This window comes from Mangifera indica, unplaced genomic scaffold (assembly GCF_011075055.1).
Source record: "Mangifera indica cultivar Alphonso unplaced genomic scaffold, CATAS_Mindica_2.1 Un_0010, whole genome shotgun sequence".
NCBI classification, from domain to species: Eukaryota; Viridiplantae; Streptophyta; class Magnoliopsida; order Sapindales; family Anacardiaceae; genus Mangifera; species Mangifera indica.
In genome coordinates, this window is record NW_025401102.1 from 605,921 (window position 1) to 620,923 (window position 15,003).

General features: G+C 32.7%; 1 protein-coding gene and 1 pseudogene across 5 annotated transcripts; both read left to right on the forward strand.

Annotated features, from left to right (window-relative positions):
* Nucleotides 1-2,590: 2,590 nt before the first annotated feature.
* On the forward strand, nucleotides 2,591-8,403 carry LOC123205609 (copper-transporting ATPase HMA4-like). 5 transcript variants are annotated; one of them, XM_044622604.1, is made up of 9 exons: nucleotides 2,599-2,837; nucleotides 3,492-3,781; nucleotides 4,181-4,926; nucleotides 5,068-5,539; nucleotides 5,628-5,795; nucleotides 6,050-6,304; nucleotides 6,893-7,015; nucleotides 7,240-7,725; nucleotides 7,816-8,403. In XM_044622604.1, the coding sequence occupies exons 2-9, from the start codon at nucleotides 3,497-3,499 to the stop codon at nucleotides 8,206-8,208; spliced, it is 2,928 nt and encodes a 975-aa protein (XP_044478539.1). In that variant the 5' UTR covers nucleotides 2,599-2,837; nucleotides 3,492-3,496; the 3' UTR covers nucleotides 8,209-8,403. The 5 variants fall into 5 exon arrangements, with proteins under 5 accessions (XP_044478535.1, XP_044478536.1, XP_044478539.1 ...); XM_044622600.1 differs by having other exon boundaries at nucleotides 2,591-2,837; nucleotides 7,240-8,403; XM_044622601.1 differs by having other exon boundaries at nucleotides 2,591-2,837; nucleotides 3,497-3,781; nucleotides 7,240-8,403.
* Nucleotides 8,404-11,169: 2,766 nt separating this feature from the next.
* LOC123205646 lies at nucleotides 11,170-13,243 on the forward strand (annotated as a pseudogene).
* The last annotated feature ends 1,760 nt before the right edge of the window (nucleotides 13,244-15,003 follow it).

Genomic DNA, 15,003 nt, shown 5'->3' on the forward strand with positions numbered 1-15,003 from the left:
TTAATATAACAAATAACATAAAAAAAAATTAGAATAATTATCTTAAGGACATTTAGTAAATTAATATACTAGTATTATTTTATTACCTCTAACCAAACATAATAATTATTTATATTTACCAATTTTTATTAAATTTTATTAAATATAGTAATAATTTATATATAGTAATTTTCAAGATAATATTATAATTTGATATAAAAAATTACCTAAATCAAATACTTCCTTAATGTAAAAAAAAAAAAATACTTAGTCAAAAAGATTGCACAAAATGAACCATAACATAGAATCTAATCTACTTCACATAATTCATAACATGAAGCAGACTTTTATCATATTGTTGTACGGTTAGACATTACCTCAAGAAAAATGCCTAAGAATTTTATTAAAGAAGCGTCTAGACATTACATCATGAGTGATTGCAAGGAACATATAGTGATTAAACAAGTCATTTACACACATGTTGATTCAAAGTGCGAGTACAAATCCTTGTATCTAGAAATATTGAGAAGAATGTAATCTTATAATTCTAATCGTTTCATTACAAGTTGTTCCATAAGTTTGAAAGAACATTATGAGTATGTAGAAGTACAAACTCTTAAGCAAGTTATATGAGAACCGAAAACATTACCAAGCCAAAAAGAGAAGTTTAATAAAAGCTTGAGTCTAAGTTTATGTTTTTACAAAATTATATTGAGTATTTATGTATGAGATGAGCTAGCATATTTTACAGTGCTTCTATGTTCATTAGAGTGTTGAGCTATGTAAGACTTGTTCTTGCAGTTATGCATGTGGAATTCAATGTCATGACTTTTAAAATTTTGTGACACCCATGAAAGAAAATGATTTTTCTCATAAACCATAGGATATATTTTTTAAAAGGTTCTTGCGATGAGACACTTGTGAGATTCTTTATACACATGCCTACAGTGGGGTACCCTCAGTTGTAATGTTATGACAATCTAATTATATTATGTGTATGGAAAGGGGAACTACAAAAGCTAATTATGTTATTCACATAGTTAAGGTGACAAATTCTTATCTTAACCTAGTTTGATCAACACAATTAGTACAATTTTCAATAAATATTTTATGAAAAAACTTTTATTGATATGTGAAATGTTTTCATTTCATTTATTGCATTTTTTGTCAACATAGTTTAGGCCCATAGGTGTGCCCTAGATGATGAGGTCATGAGATAGAAAATGTAAAATGATGAGTGCGTGCTCGCACATCCATAGGCACTCGTGTGCACTCTCACGCACCCATACACATCTTTTTTCGCACTTATATTAATCTTTTCGTTTCGATCTGTATTAGAACAAAAATTAATCATTTCGAATAAGTTTTTGAACCTTCAAATCATAACCTAACAAACATAGAATACTCATAGGTTGTCAGAAACAAAATTTTGATGTAATTAATCAAGAGGATGACGTAATTAGCCGAGAAAGATATTATTAAAAACAAAATTAAATTTGTTTAAAAAAGTAAAATCACTATAAGCTTGCCTAAAAAAGTTTAAGTAGAAAAATTGGTATTTATTTTAATTAATATCTCTATTTTAATGTGGCAATTAATATTTTTACCATTACATTTTCAGGTATCCATCTTAAGATGTGGTGAGAAATTTCATTTAAAATATATTGATTTGATTCTTTTTTAGTCTGTGAATATGTGGTATGGGATCACTCAAATTAAAAATAGATTATTACATTTTACTTTTCAGGAATATTCAAATATTTATTCACATTTAAAACGTTAATATTTTTTGCAAGATTGGTTATGTGCACTTTACATTATATTTCAAAACAATTTCGGAACCTTTGTGAAAAAATTTTAATATAACAAAGAGAACAAAAATTTTAATATAATATGTTAAAAAATACTTTTGTGAAAAAATATCAATTAACCCCAATCCCTCAAATGTGGAAACTGTTCATTAGCCTCCATTATATATATTAAAATTTTAAAACACCCTTAAACTTTTTTGAATTTCTATAATCTCAAATTTTGTTCGAATTTCCAGTAACCCCTAAGAAAATTTAAAAAAGCCTCAATTTTTTCAAAAATTATCATTACAATTATATGACAAAAATGCCCTTGATTATAGGAAATGAGGAAGAAAGTGTGAGAATAAAAAGAAAGAAAATAAGAAGTTTCCTGTAATTTAAATATTTAAAATGTTATTTTTATTTTTTTGATAATATAAAATTATATGATAATTTTAAAAAATAAAATAATAAAGATAAAATAGTAATTTTATTTTTTAATATCATTATTTTATTAATAAAGTTTAAATTTAGATGAAAATATTATTTATAATTAATTTTAGATGAAAAAGTACTATTTTATTATCGAGGTGCGGAAAAGGGTCTTAAGTCAAATATTAAGTGGGACAATGTTATTGACTCATTAATTAATTCCCTTCATTCCACTAACTCTCACGTCACGCCACAGTTGGTAGGCCGTGGGCCCAACCAACGCCCAAACCCATCGAAAATCAGAATCAGAAGTCAATGGAATCAACGTGTTACGATCGTAATTTCCATTTTCGTTAAGTGGTGGGAACCGTTACCGATTCAAAAATTCAAAAGGTTATAAAACCACCGGATACAAATCTTTCGGGCGCACTAGTCTGTAGGTTCTTATCGTCTCATCTCTTTAGTCTCTTCTCTTAAAACGCCGTCACTGCTTCCTCTCGAATTTGTAATTTCTTAGATTTCGTAAATCCTGAGGTATCATTTGACGCGAAGCCCTGACTTTCTGCTTTTGCTTTTTTGTTTTATTGTGCGGTTCTGGTTTACATCACGTGATTATCGATAGCGACTTGACTAAAGGTACGTGTTTTGGTTTTTTGTACTCGGGAATATTTTTAAGTGTTTGTTCTTGAAATATGTGTAGCGGTTTGTTTGTGAAGCTACGTGGTCAAGGCGAGGAGGATGTTGTATTTGATTATGTTGATTCGTTTGTTTGAGATAAAAAAAAATAAAAATGAAGAGCTGTGTTAGTTTGATATGCCTTTTTGATGTTATTGAGCTGGTGAAGTCGCTTTATTAATCTGTTGTGAGTTGATATGTGAATTAGTTTTTACTTTGGTTGGTTTATGCCTTCATTTTCGAAAGATTTTGATTATGTAAATGTATATATGAATCTTTTTACATAGGGGCATACTTTTTTTTTTTTAATTTGGAGCAAAAAATCTGCATATTCTTTGGTCAAGAAGTTAAGCTAAATTTTTGTCTGAGTCTAGATGAGGATTTAAGAAAAAATAATTTGCATGTTGTAGGAGAGAAGAATCCTCCCTTTATTAATATATGTACACAAACGATTAAATTTTTGCAGCTCAAATGCTGTTCTTGGTCTTTACTTTTATCAGCTTAAGCATTTAAATGTGAAGCGATTACTTAAAAATTGGCGAGTTTGAGTATAACTGTAGTACTTGCTGATATGAAATGTAAATAGTAAAGATTTTGAACTTTTTTGTTGTTTAGGATAGATGGACATGATTTCCGTGAAGGAAAAAATGGAAGTTAAAAGGAGGGATGATCTGAAGAAACCCTTATTGCAGCATGTAAATGGAGTTGCAAATGACATCCCCCAACAGATTAATGCTGGAGGTAAGAAATTTAGGACGGTAAAGTTCAAAATACAGGAGATCAAGTGTGCTTCTTGTTCAGCATCTGTTGAATCTGTGCTGTTGAAACTTAATGGGGTTGAGAGTGCCATGGTGTCACCCCTTGATGGCCAGGCTGCAGTTAAATATGTTCCCCAGCTTGTTACTGTGAGTGTATTCTAGAATTGATTTAACATTTATTTATGTTTTACTAGTATCTATATTGTATACAAAGGATGAATCTCTGTTAAAAGGGGCAAAAATTATTTAACTATATCTCAAATTAGCCTCAAATTTTTATTCACATTGTAATGTGTTTGTGTCTGAAATATATGGTTTGGAAAAGTATGAAAGGAAATGTTCCAGCCTGAAGCCTCCTGAATTACATGGGTATGAAGTTTATCTTTGATAAATGAATTTTATGGTGTTAGAAAATTTCTTTCTTCTTAAATCTATGGTATGTGCTTGTGCCAGGTTTCACATATTCTGGCATGTTTAAATCTAAGGTTTGCTTTCTCTTCCCGTGCTTGGAGATTTGATTTTTTTTTTTTTTTTAATGTTTCTCAGGTGAAACAAATTAAGGAAACCATTGAAGAAGCAGGTTTCCCTGTTGATGATTTTCCAGAACAAGACATAGCAGTATGCCGCCTCAAGATTAAAGGAATGATGTGTACCAGCTGCTCTGAGTCTGTAGAATGTGCCCTTCAAATGGTAGATGGAGTGAAAAGGGCTGTGGTTGGTATAGCTCTTGAAGAAGCAAAGGTTCATTTTGATCCAAATGTCACTAATACTGACCGTATCATTGAGGCAATAGAAGATGCTGGATTTGGAGCTGATTTGATTAATTCTGGCAATGATGCAAACAAAGTGCATTTAAAACTTGAAGGAGTTAAGTCACAGGAAGATGCTAACTTTATTCAGACCTTTCTTGAGTCAGTTGAAGGTGTAAATCATGTTGAAATGGATATGGAAGAAAATAAGGTGACAGTTAGCTATGACCCTGAACTCACTGGCCCAAGATCTATTATACGGTACATTAATGGAGATTCCCATGGCCCTAACATTTATCGTGCAAGCTTATACATTCCTTCAAGACAAAGAGAAGCAGAGCAGCAGAAAGAAACTTGGATGTACAAGAACCAGTTCTTGCTAAGCTGCTTGTTTACCATCCCTGTTTTTCTGTTTTCAATGGTACTTCCAATGCTTCCTACTTATGGTGGCTGGCTAGACTACAAGGTTCATAACATGCTCACTATTGGGATGCTCTTAAGATGGATCCTCTGCACACCAGTGCAGTTTGTTGTTGGCCGCAGGTACTAAGTTAATTTTTTAATATGCAATCTTCTCTTCAATGATACTTTGTTTGCTACAATATGAGCACTTATATTTTTGAAAAGTAATTTGTCAGATAATTTGTGAGACAATTAATATTTTGGCTTGGTTGTCTTTGTCAGGTTCTATGTGGGATCATATCATGCATTGAGACGAAAATCTGCTAATATGGATGTTCTGGTCGCACTTGGCACTAACGTTGCTTATTTTTACTCTATATATATAGCAATGAAAGCATTGACTTCAGATATATTTGAAGGGCAAGATTTCTTTGAGACTAGTGCCATGTTGATATCCTTTATTCTCTTAGGGAAATATTTGGAGGTTGTTGCCAAAGGGAAAACATCAGATGCTTTAGCAAAGCTGACAGAACTTGCCCCTGATACAGCTCATCTTTTAATATTAGATGATGAAGGAACAGTCATTTCAGAGATGGAAATCAGTACTCAGCTGATACAGAGGAATGATATAATCAAGGTTCTACCGGGAGAAAAAGTTCCAGTGGATGGGATAGTTATCGATGGTAAAAGTCATGTGAATGAGAGTATGATTACTGGAGAGGCAAAGCCTGTTTCTAAAAAACCCAATGATACGGTATGAATGGTTTTGCATTTAAATTTTAATATATGTGGCACTATAAGATGCTGAATGAAGGCTCTAACTTTTTCTATGTAATTAATAGGTTATTGGTGGGACCATGAATGAGAATGGTTGCTTACTGGTTAAGGCTACTCATGTTGCGTCAGAGACGGCTCTTTCTCAAATTGTTCAACTTGTAGAAGCTGCTCAGCTTTCCAGAGCACCTGTTCAGAAACTAGCCGATCAGATCTCAAAGTTTTTCGTCCCAACAGTGAGTTTTTTGTATCCTCCGTCATTCTACTCGGTGTTGAATTTTCTAATTTTTTCTGCTTCATATAATTGTCACAATTGTGAAAAAGATGAATTTGTTTGAAACTCTTATGATCCATGCTTGAACATGGAGTTTGGTTTGGTTTAGCTGCAAATGAACCAATCAGAACCACCTACACAAAATGCAGGTCCTTTACAGCTGATTTTTGCCACTGCTTATCAAAGCAATCATTTTGTTTTTTAACCCCATATCAGGTTGTTGTTGCAGCATTTATTACATGGCTCGGATGGTTCATCCCTGGCGTGGCTGGACTTTACCCAAAACATTGGATTCCAAAAGTCATGGATGAGTTTGAGCTTGCTCTACAGTTTGGTATTTCAGTATTGGTGGTTGCTTGCCCATGTGCTCTTGGACTGGCAACCCCGACTGCTCTCATGGTTGCCACAGGGAAGGGTGCTTCTCAAGGTGTGCTTATCAAGGGAGGAATTGCACTTGAAAAGGCACACAAGGTATGACTATCGTTCTCTCATAGCAGCTCCATAAGTAGAATTTTGATTCGATTATGAATTGTGTCCACCTGTGGGTTTACACAGTAAGGTTCTATCTGCTGGCCAGTGTTACCTGAAATGTACACTTACATGTAACAGAGATACATAATGAAATTCCCAGATTGTGTAGTCTCATTCTATTGATCAGATTCTTCTATAACATAACGTATTCAGTTCATGATCATGATAAAATATGTGATTGATTCAACAACACTGGTTCACTTTTGCTAAACGCAATTGAGATTGCCATATCTCCATTGAAAACAGATGTAAGTCATTTCTTTTATATTTCATTTAAATATTTTTTCACTAGAGCATACATTTTGAATGTTGCTGAACATTATCTTTGCATTAGTTTTCTACAATCATATACTCATTAGGGTGATGTATTAGTCATTCATTAGCACTATTTTACTTCTTTCCCTTCTACCCTCTGACATGTACAAATGAAAGTATGAAACCTTGGTCGTGAGAGTTTAACTTGATTAATGTTTCAAGTTGGCGTGGAGGTGACTGCATTTGTTATAGTATCTTCTGTTAATCCTGCAGGTAAAGACAGTTGTCTTTGATAAGACAGGGACACTGACAGTTGGGAAGCCTGAAGTAGTCAGTGCAGTGCTCTTTTCTCATTTTTCAATGGAGGAGTTCTGCAACATGACCACTGCTGCTGAGGTACAGATATATGTTTAGACTGCCTCAATAATTAAAATGCATTTCGGTGGAATTTAAGTTGGTTGAAACACTCCCGTGCCAATTTTACCTAATTTGAACGCTTGAAATAAATTTTGCATCTGTAACGTAGCGATGATGAATGGGTTTCAAAGTTGCCCGAAGTGGTGTATGCTCATGCATTTACATATAATTTTTATCAACACTTTTATTTATAACTTGTTCAGGCAAATAGCGAACATCCAATAGCGAAAGCTGTGGTGAAGCATGCAAAGAAGCTGAGTCAGAAGTTTGGCTCCCATACTAAACTGGTTAACGAGGCTAAGGACTTTGAGGTGCATACTGGAGCTGGTGTAAGTGGAAAAGTTGGTGACAAAAGAATTTTAGTTGGAAACAAGAGGCTCATGCAGGCGTTTCATGTCCCTGTTGAATCTGCGGTGGAGAACTATATTTCGGAAAACGAGCAACTGGCCCGAACTTGTGTTTTAGTTGCCATTGATGGAAAAATTGCTGGAGCTTTTGCCGTAACTGATCCCGTGAAGCCTGAGGCCCGGGTTGTTGTATCTTATCTCCATTCAATGGGCATTTCAAGCATCATGGTAACTGGTGATAATTGGGCCACGGCTACTGCCATAGCAAAAGAGGCTGGAATAGAGAAGGTAGTTGCTGAGACAGACCCAATTGGAAAAGCTGATAAGATAAAAGAATTACAGGTAAAACTTTTGGACATGATTATAATTGCATGGTGCTTTATAAACAATTTGTACATCCCTTTTGTTTTCTTGAATTGGCAATGGATGCAGTTAAAAGGGATGACGGTGGCTATGGTGGGAGATGGAATAAACGACTCCCCAGCTTTAGTTGCAGCTGATGTAGGGATGGCAATAGGTGCAGGGACAGACGTAGCAATAGAAGCAGCGGATATAGTTCTCATCAAAAGCAACTTAGAAGACGTAATCACAGCGATAGATCTTTCAAGAAAGACCATTTCTCGAATTCGTCTCAACTACGTTTGGGCACTTGGTTATAACATTCTCGCCATGCCTATTGCCGCCGGAATTCTCTACCCCTTCACTGGAATCCGACTACCACCATGGCTGGCCGGGGCTTCCATGGCAGCTTCATCGCTAAGTGTGGTTTGTTCCTCTCTCTTATTGCAGTCTTATAAGAAACCATTGCATATTAAAGCCTCTTAAGGGACGGTAGTTCACTAGTACCAAATGATAATGTTAATTTATAGAATTTGCTGTAAATTTGTAGGGTAAATGAGATATGATGATTGAAATATGATAAATGAAGTAAAGAAGGGAGGGGGGAGTTGAAAAATAGTGTTAGACATGGTTAATTTAACTTTTTTCATTTTAATACAACTTTCTCATTTCATTCTCTTATATATTGATTTTTTGTCTTTCAGTTATTGTATATTATTTACAAATAGTATTATATTCATAATTTTATATATAAAATTTAATTATATGAAAAAATATTAATGTTTATACAGTTTCATTCATGTAATACATTAATGAAACGACAGTGTCATCTTGATTTTCACTTTGATCTGGTGAATTTTTGTCCTTTATAATAATTGTGAGAAACCCTATTGAATCTAAGAAGTGTTAATTTTTTTCTTCTTTAAAGTTTGAAGAGGGTAAATTTAATAAAATTATATGCATAATTTTTGTACATAAATAATGATGTGTTATTATCTGATTGAGTATTATTTTATTTTTAATTTTTATCTATCTAACTATACAGTAATACATTATTGTTTGTATATAAAGTTATACATATAACATTACTCGGGAAATTTAACATTTTATTTTAGAGTACATTTATGATTTGTAAATAATTTGAAACTATGTTTGGTATCTTATTGAAAATCTCTGGACTAAACAATGCAAAATTGAGAAAACAACTTTTATATTAGTTACGTTAAAAACCCTTTTACATTAGCACTTCCAATTGAATTTGAAACCTGTTTTTAAAAATAGGACTCATTTTTGTCAGATATATTTTCAGAAGATTTTTATATTTTTTATTTTCAATAATTAATCTTTAAATATATATCAAAATGTAACCTTTTATAAGGATTATTAATTAAGCTGACTAAAATTGGGGGTGCATAAAAAATAACCAATTCTTTAGGGTTTATATTAGTATAAGCAATACGTTGCATATGGATGAAACTGTTCATAATAAATAGCCTTAAATTTAGTGTTTCGGGTTTGGGGATTTTTTTTTTTTCATATGTATGTGATGCATATGTTGGGTAGGTTTTTGATATTGTTTAGATAATTTTACGATGTGGGTAACACATAGTGAGAGGGTTTTTTTTTTTTTTTTAAACACGTGTTGTATTGGCGTTGTGTAATATGCATGATAAATCTTTTTTATATTTTTCAATTTAGGGGTTACTGATGTTAGGTAACTGATGTTTCTCATTTTTGGGTTTTTCAAGTATATTTTTCAAATTTTTAATCTATTTTTTGACAATAAAATATATAAATATATAGATATTATGTAAATAATATTGCTTCTAGGCATTAAATGTCTCTTAAGAAACCATTTGATTTAATTTTTTTCTATACGTATAAAAATCAATAATGCAAGTGATTAAATATCTCTTGATATCATATTAGAATTTCAGATTAAGTTGGAATTTGCAAGGATAAAAGGATCTTTGATTTCTTCAAATTCACAACAAATCTCTAAACTTTTTTTTTCATTTCAAAATTTCCAAATTAACACTTCTTTAACATAATTAATATATTAAGTATAAAGAATGACAATTCAACCTTCAAATCTAATAGTTTGGCTTGTTTTCTTCAAGATGAATGGAAATTAGAACTAGGATGAAAATAACTAAAATTTTTACGATCATAAATAAAAGATATATCCCCACTTATTTTTTCTTTGACACGTTTATTCTTTTGTTTGTCTCTTTTCCAATACATTTTTAAATTCTTAAAAATTAACTCACCCCCCCTTAAAAGTTTAAATTATAATAAATATATTTTGAATAAATATTTTATTTTCTTTCAATGGGCATAGAAGGAGGGGACAAGACAAAAACAAAGAAAAACCTCTTTTATGAATACAAAGATAAAAATTAAGATGATCAATCCCACTCTGTTCTATTACCATCTTATTATTATAAATGTTAATATTCATTTTATTTCATTTTACCTTAAGATATTTAAGTAAAAAAATGCTTAAATAATTTTTAAAACATCAAATTTTTCTCAAAATGGCCAAAATCCTTATGAAAATAACACAAAAAACCTCATGATCAAATCCTTTTGAGATATATTAATTTAAATATGATTTAATAAAATATTTATTAATATACAATTTTCTTTCATAAAATCAATTAATTCTTTTACATATTTTTACTATAAAACTCCACGCAAAAGTAGCAATGGTAACCCAAGTCTCTCTCACTCTTCTTCTCTTGGAATCGCAACTTTTGAGCAACCAAAGCAAGGGAAAGCCACTTCAAAATCAAAAGGCTATTAGTCATATTTAAGATTAATCATTAATGAATCTCCTTGTCTGGTTTTGTGGATTCTGCAGCGACCGGATCGCTCGGTCTTCTAGTGATATATATGTGTTAGCTCGCGTAGCTCTTCTTTTGGTCTTGCTCTTTTTTCGCCTTATCAGTTGTTCCATTCACCTCTTCTTTTCTTATTTCTGTTCTTCTTATAAACCCTCTTCTTCTTTGTCATTTTCTCCTTCACCTTCGCCTTTCAGGTTAGTTTCATTCATTGTTTCTTCCATATATATAATAAATGTCAATTAAATGTAATAACTTGGTGAATTTTTGGCAATAATTCTTGTTATATTCATTATTTAATAATGACTGTAGGGGGAAGGATAGACTTTAAGATCGATTATTTTTATAATCTGAAAAAATAGATATATTGTATTTTTGTTGAACACATTCCTCTAAAATGGAGAAGTTTCTTCAAGTAATGTTAAATTTTTATTTTCACCACATTCAGTTTATAATAACAATTACAAATTGGTGATGGTTTTTTGAATTTTCACCACTTTATGTGGAATCATTTTTAAGCACTAATTTTAGGGTCAAGAGTAGATGATATAAAAGAATTACAGACTTTTGTTGTCTTATATTAAACTTCTTAGGTTCATGTTTTTTTCAATACATTCTTCTTTGCTATGCAATCCAACTCACTCTAAACTTTTTGTTTTCTTTTCTTATTGTGCGATTGTTTAATTAGGTTAATAATTTGTTAGAAGTAATGGCTGAGAGGCAGCAGCAGCCAAGCGTTGCAGAGAAGACAGTAGGACAGCTCTATCTCGGTTCCACTCTATCCCAAGATGTTCATCAAAGCCGCTGTGGGGGGTTTCAGCACCCGGCGGCGATGCAAAGAAGGCGCTTAACATATTGCAATTCAACATCGCAACAACGTCCCATCTCACTTATTTCTTCACCTGTAATGCCAGTACTTGTACAAGCCCCCAAAGAGATAGGCTTCACCAGTTATCACCATTGATTTTCTCATGGGTGGAGTCTCTGCAGCGGTGTCTAAGACTGCTGCTGCTCCTATCGAACGTGTTAAGCTGTTGATTCAAAACCAGGATGAGATGATCAAGGCCGGCCGCCTCTCAAAACCTTACAGTGGAATTTGTGAATGTTTCAGCCGTACTATCAAGGAAGAGGGCGTGGTTTCTTTGTGGAGAGGCAACACAGCTAATGTCATCCGTTATTTCCCCACTCAGGTTTGCCATTTGTTCATTTAGCAATGCTGTGCGCACCGTACATAAATTGATATCAAGTGTGTACTCGGAATCACTAATCATTTAATTATATATATCAAATATATCTCTAATTATTTGATGATACAAATCAAATATATACCTATTTGTATACTTAAATTAGATCCAGATAATTTTATTATTTTTCATTTGATATCACAACTTTTATAAAGAGGCTATTTTATGGTTTTATCTCCCGATTCCTTCCTGCAGGCCTTGAATTTTGCATTCAAGGACTACTTCAAGAGGCCGTTTAACTTCAGGAGGATCGTGATGGTTACTGGAAGTGGTTTGCAGGTAACTTGGGATTTGGTGGTGCTGCTGGTGCATCTTCCATGTTCTTCGTCTACTCCTTGGATTATGCTCGAACCTACCCGTCTTGCCAATGATGCCAAGGCCGCCAAGCAGGGAGGAGGAAGGCAGTTCAATGGACTGGTTGATGTCTATAAGAAAACCCTCAAAACTGATGGGATTGCAGGGCTTTATCGTGGCTTCAATATTTCATGTGTTAGCATCATTGTGTATCGCGGCCTCTACTTTCATGTATGATTCACTGAAGCCAGTTAACTTCACAGGGAAGTTACAGGTTCGTAAATTGCACAATAAGAAAACTGAAATTAGTGAAAGAACAATTAACAGACGGATAATATCGGATATTATAAGTAATATTTTTTTATAATTTTAGTAATTAATTATTAATATATTTATTAAAATTTAATAAATTTATAATTTTCATAAGAAATACAGCCGTTCAAAATTTATTTTCCCTTGTTAAAAAGTTTTAATGATGAAAAATCTTATTTTTACTTGTTAGAGCTTTTTAGTTAGAAATATTGTTGATGGGAATAAAAGCATTTTTCCACTTGTTTTGTAGTGTTGGTTGATTTAAGCTCCAATGAATTTTATTTTTTTTAAGTTTATACTAAAATTAACATGAGACCATCTCCATTGTCAATGATTTCAGGATAGTTTCTTTGCAAGCTTTGCTCTTGGATGGGTTATAACCAACGGCGCAGGCCTTGCCTCGTACCCCATAGACACAATTCGAAGAAGGATGATCATGACATCAGGAGAAGCTGTTAAGTACAAGAGTTCAATGGATGCATTTAATCAGATTCTTAAGAATGAGGGTGCCAATTCTCTCTTTAAAAGCGCAGGTGCCAACATTCTTCGTGCCATTGCAGGTGCTGGTGTGCTTGCTGGCTATGACAAACTTCAAGTGATTGTGTTTGGAAAGAAGTATGGTTCCGGGGGAGCCTAATTGAGACACTGATTAAGCCATAGATGGTGACAATAAATGAAATTTTTTTAAGAATTGTTTCAGGTGAATTCTGTAGAGGTAGTTTTGGTCTCTTAAAATTGTTCCCACAATTTTGATGATTGAAGTACTTGCTAAATGTAATCTTAATTCATTGGTCTTGAATTAATATAATTTTGATGGCACCTTCTAAAGAAGCTATGCTTTGTATTTGCATTTGCTTTTGTTGAAATGAGTGTACTTTGGATGTAAAAAGGTATATTTTATTCTCCTTACAAGATAGTAGTCTTGGCATACTAGTGGGTTGCATGCAGATACTCTGGATATCCGCTTCAAAAAGGGTATAGATTTTAGAGTTTTACAGACAGACTAAGCATATCCACAAGTATTTACAGGTAACCAATTATTTTTTCCTCACTCATCATCTTCTTCCGCTTCAATATCAAACTTATAAGACCCTTACCTACCATAATACACAGCACAAATTTCACATCCGCTCTTTTTCTTGGATGTGAAATGGATTTAAATCCACCCTAAAATTGAATTAACAAAACTAACCCATTAATAAAATTTGCTAGTTTCAATCACTCCAACTGTATAAAATTGAAACAGATTTTGATTTTTAATCTTCACTGTTGCTAACTAATTATTCTTTAAACCAACTAATAATATTATATAATGAAAAATGCTCCACACACCAAGCCACCACAAAACAAATTAAAAAATAAACTCTTGTATTCATATAAACACCTTTCATTTTCTTGAATTTTAAGAGCACTTAATGAGAAACTTTATTGTGTTGAAACATAATTTGAAGAATTTGAACCCCAAACACTTTGTTGTAGATTTCCATTCCTAAGACATATTTCTTTTTGTGCCTAGTGCTCAAATTCTTAGAATATATAGAAGATAGACTTATAATTGGAGGTGGATTTTCATTCATCCGTGGAAAACTTATTCTCTCTATAGAGTACTTGATAAGATAAAACTACAACAAATATTGAAAGATTGTTGTTTTTTCTATACTTCATCGATTAATTCACTTGTGAAAAGACAAGTTTTTCTACCAATAATTGCATTAGAATAACAAGAACAAAGAGAGAAATAAAAAATCAATATTACAGCATAACCCATGGGTTCGCCTGTACCAATAGAGCTAGGTATAGTTTCAAAAAAAGTTTTACTAGTATAAATCAATTTATTTTTTATCTACACATGTTTTACTTATACTTGTTTATACCCGACTTATACCCAATCCACCTGCCCTTTTGTTAGATCTACAAGATAGATTAACGAGACTAAAAAATCTTGTGCTAATAGAGTATAAAGGTTCAAGCCCACTTCAAAGAAAAATATTTGAAGCAGTTTGATTGGAGCTCTTGGATCAAATTTAGCCTTGATGATTGACTTTAGAACATTTGTTGATCTAACAAGTTTAATTGGTGTAATCCCAACAGTCATACAATGAATTGACAATGCTACTCCAGTGACACCCCTAAAGACACTTGTTCCCCCATAAGTAACTCTAAAGAACTCTCATGCTTCTTGAACTAATTCTTTATCTCTCTCAAAGGGAAGATGACAAGCACCCTCTATAGCAAAGGGTTTGTCCCTTGTCTAATGTGTAGTTATAACTCACATAATGGACCTATCATGCCTCATCATAGTGTGGATGTTCAAAGTGCAAACTTGAACTCATGGGATGATGATGTTGACCTATGGTGGTACAACTCACAACCTGATGAGGTTAATCGGTGTACATGACATTTCACATGTATGGGAAATCCCCAACTTGTTAAAAATAACTTATGCTAAGGCAAAATCAACCATGATAGATCACTTTCATATCATGTGGATCTTAATCCATCACCCAAAGATATCTCCCAAGAGTAAGGTAATCATAAGTGTCATGACGAGAATGTCAACCCTTAACATACAAAAGAAAACTCACTCC